We start from the raw sequence: 6,702 nt of genomic DNA, 5'->3' as shown, positions 1-6,702 counted from the left end.
GGGACAATAAAGAGGCATTTCGCGGTCCCCCCTTTATTTATGAGTATAGTAAGGCAATTTTAACATTGTTTTGATTTGTCGGAAAAATTGCCACTTTCACGACCGACGGAGAACAACGCTGGTGTATTAGTGAATATACCTTTTGGCGTATAACTGATATGTATTGGTGCAGGCGATGAGTCACAGTAACGTGGCTGAAGTATGTTGATCAGACCACACACTAGAAGGTGAAGGGACGACGACGACGTTTCGGTCCGTCCTGGACCATTCTCACAGTCGACTTGAGAATGGTCCAGGACGGACCGAAACGTCGTCGTCCCTTCACCTTCTAGTTTGTGATTGTATAGGTGTTAAAATATACCCATTGTATATTATGAAGATAATTAAACGTCATAGAGACATAGACAATAGAGTCCATAGGCTTAGTGCAGGGAGCTGAAAATTGTTTACCAGACAAACCTTCTGTGCGTTAAACAGGTATGAATCTTAAGTACCTAGTTCGACCATACCTGGCTACAGGTAGGGTCGAACTCTGGTCTACTGGACTGCCAATCCAGTATGAAAAAAATTTAGCCAGTCCTCATCAACAAAGACTAAATGCTCGTTAATCCAGAAGCCTAACCTCATGTTTATGAGTGAAAAACCCTCAGTTTACACACGACTCACAAATTGCTGACGTGTATTTTTTATTTGAGTTGTGCTTCATTCACGACCACTGTTCGAATCCCACCGCTCTAAATGCTTCATCCACGTAATGCAAATATCAATAATAACCACCAGAATCTAGACACCTAACCAATATACCTAATATACATTAAATTTTAATATATAATAATATTTTTACTCCAGAAAAACTCCGATTTAAAGTTAAATCTGATATAATGTTAGGATCAGCCGCCGCTTTGACGAACCTAGCCTGTGAACAGGTTGCCAAAAGGAAAAAAAAAAATCACTTCGACAGAGAACCACCAGCAGTATCGAGGCAGCGGCGACAAATGGCGCCCATAACAACACGAGACGAAACAATGCAAGTGCCATTGACCCATTCGTTCAGCGGCCACGTGGTCGGGCCGGGAGTGAGGCGAAGTAATGTCTTCCACATTAATGTAATGTCAACATTCAAGTAATGTCTTCAACGCGTGTATATATATATATATATATATATATATATATATATATATATATATATATATATATATATATATATATATATATATATATATATATATATATATATATAATATTTCTTTTGAATAAATGGATTAATTTAATCCATAAATCTTATGCTCTTACGCCTGACCTGACCCAGAATTCCTCAAGCATTTACTCAACCACTTACGGAACCTGTGCATCTCTCCTTAATCATGGCGGCTTTGTTTACATATATTAAACAGTTTACGGTCTTAGAAACGTCACAATCCAAGGTTATTATTGTTATAAACATCCTCGTGGTGCTTCGGAGCTTTTTATTAAATAGTTTATGAGTTCTGACTTTATTGCTGGAAAGATAAAGTACATCTGGCTGGCTTTATTGAGGACAGATGTACAGGTTTGGTATAAGTGGTTTTGCCTAAATCCCCGAGGAATCCTGGTTGGGATTTCATGGTGTTAATAACTCTTAAGATTCGTGTTTTATTCTTTGAGTTAAAACGTTCTTAAAGTTTTTGACAACTTATTTGAAAGTAAAGTGACTTTGCTTTATCCATCTGTTTATCGTTCCTTCACCTCGTCTTCATATCCCAGCTTCTTGTCCTCATATCCCAATTCCTTGTCCTCATATCCCAATTCCTTGTCCTCATATCCCAATTCCTTGTCCTCATATCCCAATTCCTTGTCCTCATATCTCAATTCCTTGTCCTCATATCTCAATTCCTTGTCCTCATATCCCAGCTCCTTGTCTTCATATCCCAGCTTCTTGTCCTCATATCCCAATTCCTTGTCCTCATATCCCAATTCCTTGTCCTCATATCTCAATTCCTTGTCCTCATATCTCAATTCCTTGTCCTCATATCCCAGCTCCTTGTCTTCATATCCCAGCTTCTTGTCCTCATATCCCAATTCCTTGTCCTCATATCCCAATTCCTTGTCCTCATATCCCAATTCCTTGTCCTCATATCTCAATTCCTTGTCCTCATATCCCAGCTCCTTGTCTTCATATCCCAGCTCCTAGTCCTCATATCCTACCTCCTTATCCTCATATCCCACCTCCTTATCCTCATATCCCAACTCCTTGTCTTCATATCCCAGCTCCTTGTCCTCATATCCCAGCTCCTTATCCTTCTATCCCAGCTCCTTGTCTTCGTATCCCAGCTCCTTGTCTTCATATCCCAGCTCTTTGTCTTCATATCGCACCTCCTTATCCTCATATCCCAGCACCTTGACTTCATATCCCAGCTCCTTGTCTTCATATCCCAGATCCTTGTCCTCATATCTCAGCTCCTTATCCTCATATCCCAGCTCCTTGACTTCATATCCCAGCTCCTTGTCTTCATATCCCAGATCCTTGTCCTCATATCCCACCTCCTTATCCTCATATCTCAGCTCCTTGTCTTCATATCTCGTTCAGTTACTATATAATCCTACTTGCTAAGCGCATAATCGTGATAATTACCATGTTTACCTGTCCTACAGGTAACGACACAGGTCCAGCGGCCAAGAAACAACGGAAGGCGCGGACAGCCTTCACAGACAACCAGTTACAGACGCTGGAGAAGAGTTTCGAGCGGCAGAAGTACCTAAGTGTCCAGGACCGCATGGAACTGGCCGCCAAGCTCAACCTTACCGACACCCAAGTCAAGACCTGGTACCAGAACAGACGGTAAGTGATCCAAGGTCAAGTTCTAGTACTGTAGCGGACGTATCATGTCGTACCAAGTGGTACCGAGTCGTACCAAAGTGTTCTGATACCAAGTTTCTGTGTTGAGTGGTCGCAGACCTAGCATCTCAGATCCTAGGATAGATATCAGGGGCCCAGATTCACGAAACAGTTACGCGAGTACTTATGAACGTGTACATCTTTCCTCAATCTTTGACGACTTTGGTTACATTTAGTAAACAGTTTACAAGCATGAAAATTTCCCCAATCAACTGTTGTTATTGTTATAAACAGCCTCCTGGTGCTTCGGAGCTCATTAACTGTTTAATAATTGTAAACAAAGCCGCCATAGATTGAGAAAAGATGTACAGGTTCGTAAGTGCTTGCGTAACTGCTTCGCGAATCTGGCCCCAGTAATGAATCATTCTAAGATAAAGAATAGTTTAGAATCATTAAATGATGGTGATCGCTTTAGCTTTAGTTCGTCTATATATTAAAAAAAACCTTCCAACCAAAGCCGTCGACAGTGAATGTGAAAATTCAATTGATATATTAAAAAAAAGCTATAAAAGCAAGCATCAAAAGTTTGTAAATTATGGTCAATTTAGTAAGCATTTTCTTAATTTTCTTGTCGTTGAACGACTAAAGTTCATGATTGCCAGACGATAACACAACAGAAAAGTGGGTTTTAAACGTCTGTAATTTTTCATACTTTACTAATGGTTTCTGTGTTTGTAGTGTACATGTAAGTATGTAAGTTTGTACAGTCTGTACATGTAAGTATGTAAGTTTGTACAGTCTGTACATGTATGTGTGTAAGTTTGTACAGTCTGTACATGTAAGTATGTAAGTTTGTACAGTCTGTACATGTATGTGTGTAAGTTTGTACAGTCTGTACATGTATGTAAGTTTGTACAGTCTGTACATGTAAGTGTGTAAGTTTGTACAGTCTGTACATGTAAGTGTGTAAGTTTGTACAGTCTGTACATGTATGTGTGTAAGTTTGTACAGTCTGTACATGTATGTAAGTTTGTACAGTCTGTACATGTAAGTGTGTAAGTTTGTACAGTCTGTACATGTAAGTGTGTAAGTTTGTACAGTCTGTACATGTAAGTGTGTACAGTCAGTGTAAGTTTGCAGTCAGCGTATATGTGTGTAAGTTTGTAGTCAATGTACATGTGTGGAAGTTTGTACAGCGTACATGTGCGTATATTTATACTGTGTACATGTGCGTAAGTATGTACTGTGCACAAGTACGTTTGTACAGTGAATCTGAAAGTGTGTAAGCTATTACTGTCAGTGTACATGACCGTTCGCAAGTGTGTACAGTCAGTGTACAGCCAATGTACAGGTGCATCAGTTCGTACAGTGTACATGTGTACAACACAGGAGGAGTGTGACGAATCTTAGAATAAATCAGTGTGAAAAGATTAGTATTATTTGGGTGTAATGATTATTTGACGTATTGGAAGTGCTGTGTGTTAAGAAAGTGTGTTGAGTGTGTGTGTGTGTGTGTGTGTGTGTGTGTGTGTGTGTGTGTGTGTGTGTGTGTGTGTGTGTGTGTGTGTGTGTGTGTGTGTGTTGAATGTGTGTGTGTGTGTGTGTGTGTGTGTGTGTGTGTGTGTGTGTGTGTGTGTGTGTGTGTGTGTGTGTGTGTGTGTGTGTGTGTGTGTGTGTGTGTACTCACCTAGTTGTGTTTGCGGGGGTTGAGCTCTGGCTGTGTGTGTGTGTGTGTGTGTGTGTATGTGTGTATTGGTTGGTGTAGGGAATACCGTGTGTATATATATTTTGCCTATTGTAGGGTGTTCTCTGTGTGTTTATAGAATGATGTAGTGTGTTCTGTGAGCTCAGGGTGTAGAGAGACAGGTGTAGCGAGAGTGTAGTGGTGCTAACCTGTGTCACCCCTTACAGGACCAAGTGGAAGCGTCAGACGGCGGTCGGGCTCGAGCTCTTGGCCGAGGCTGGCAACTACGCCGCTTTGCAGAGGCTCTACGGGCCTACCTACGGCTGGCCCTACCCGCCGCAACCGTCCACCGCAGCCGCCGCAGCCGCAGCCTCCGTCGACCTGTACTACCGCCAAGCCGCAGCTGCCGCAGCCTTACAGAAGCCGCTGGCCTACCGCCTGTACCCGCCCGGCCTGCCTATCCTGCCGCCTGTGCCCTCGGATCCGCTAAGAGATGCCCTGAGACCAGAAACCCTGAGACCTGAAGCCGTCAGGCCGGATCTCCTACGAGCGGAGCTGAGACCCGAGGCCCTGAGGCTAGACCGGACGGAGCTCTTGAAGGTACAAGAGTCCGGAAAGCTGGACAGTCGTGTCTTCTCCCTCGACGCCAGGTTAATGATGTCGTCGCCTTCTAGAGACGCCGACGACGTCGACATGCCCCTAGGGGACGCAGGGCGATCCTTAAGCAGTGTCCTGCGAGCCTCAGCTTCCCCGTCTCCTCCACACTGTTCATCTCCGGCAGATCTCCGTGTTAGGAGCTCCCCTGAACCTACAAACGACCATTCGAAACCCTCGCATTGAATCCTTCAATTATCCTCCCTTCTTCCTCTACTCATTTACTTTCATCATTTCTCTCCTTCTCCTCTTTCTCTTCTATCATTCCTCCAGCCATATATTGATGTCGGATGTATAAAAAAAAACTAAATCAATAAATCCTGCTTCGGTGTACCAATATGTACAAAGTTAGACCGTTTGTTAGAATAGATTAACATAGGCGTATTAATTAAGTAATTATAGTTCTTAATAATGTACAGATGGATTTATAGAATGGATATTTAACCCGACGATCCAACTACCCCCTTACCCCTACCCCCCCCACTTATTTGTATATAGTTATAAATTAGTAATACTTTGTCAAGATCTGAGTTAGACAACATGTTTTGATGACTGTGAGCGCGTTGCCATCATAGTCTGATTGAACGAGATCGCGTCTGTGTCACGTTTAATCACGTACCAAGTTACTTATACCAAAGAAATTAGAAGAGTCAGGATTTTATTGAGAGCTGGGCTTTATCCAGACCTATAAAAACCTGGGTTTTGTCTAAATCAAGACACCAAGACTTTATCCAGACGAAAAAAACTGGTCTTTATCCAAACCAAGATACCAGGGCTTTATCTAGACCAAGAAACCTAGGGTTTATCCAAATATGTTTGGGCTTTATCCAGACCAAAAAACCTAGGGTTTATCCAAAAATGTTTGGTCTTTATCCAGACCAAAAAATCTAGGGTTTATCTAAAGAGGTTTGGGCTTTATCCAGACCAAGAAACCTGGACTTTATCCAAAGAGACAGGGCTGGATCCCTCTCTTCCTTTTCCCTGGCACCGCCCCCCCCTCCTCCCTCCTTAACCCCCCCCCCACATCATCTGCGGCCCAAGCCCTAAATCCCCTTCCCCCCTATTTCCATCCCCAGGACCCCCTCCCCACGCCCCCCTACCCCCCCCCTCACCCAGCAGTAACAACTAGGCTAAGTTGTCGCTCTAGTCAAGTGCTACAAGCGATGCTGTTGGCTGAACTTGGTGTTGTAATAGTTTAAGTCCGTGTCATCTACATTGTTAAATAAAGTTGGAAACAATCATCTTGTTTGATATATATAAATATATATATTATTTACATGTACCCAAATACACATACGATCTTAATATTATCGGGAATAGCAACACTATCTTCACTTTAAATATTTAAGTTCCAAACGCCCTTGCCGGGACTCGAACCTCCGTCCGCGTGATGCAAAGTCGAGTGCTGAGCCACTGTACCACCACGCTACAAAAGCATGGGGGGGGGGGGGGGAGAGTGTTTATGAACTCATTCGACTCCTATGCCCGAGTGCATTCAGGGCTATGTGGTCAACTATTTCATCTAGCCACTCATCCTCCGCATCACTAT

General features: G+C 42.8%; 1 protein-coding gene across 1 annotated transcript in view; it reads left to right on the top strand.

Annotated features, from left to right (window-relative positions):
* LOC123750136 (barH-like 1 homeobox protein) overlaps positions 1-6,392 on the top strand; it is a 17,944-nt gene extending 11,552 nt beyond the window's left edge. The window contains exons 2-3 of the mRNA XM_045732258.2: positions 2,632-2,818; positions 4,727-6,392. Of these exons, the coding sequence (XP_045588214.1) occupies positions 2,632-2,818; positions 4,727-5,339 (800 nt within the window). The 3' untranslated portion in view covers positions 5,340-6,392. The remainder of the gene's footprint in view (positions 1-2,631; positions 2,819-4,726) is intronic.
* The last annotated feature ends 310 nt before the right edge of the window (positions 6,393-6,702 follow it).

Source organism: Procambarus clarkii, chromosome 31, assembly GCF_040958095.1.
Source record: "Procambarus clarkii isolate CNS0578487 chromosome 31, FALCON_Pclarkii_2.0, whole genome shotgun sequence".
Classification (NCBI taxonomy): Eukaryota; Metazoa; Arthropoda; class Malacostraca; order Decapoda; family Cambaridae; genus Procambarus; species Procambarus clarkii.
This window is presented reverse-complemented; position numbering and strand designations above follow the sequence as displayed.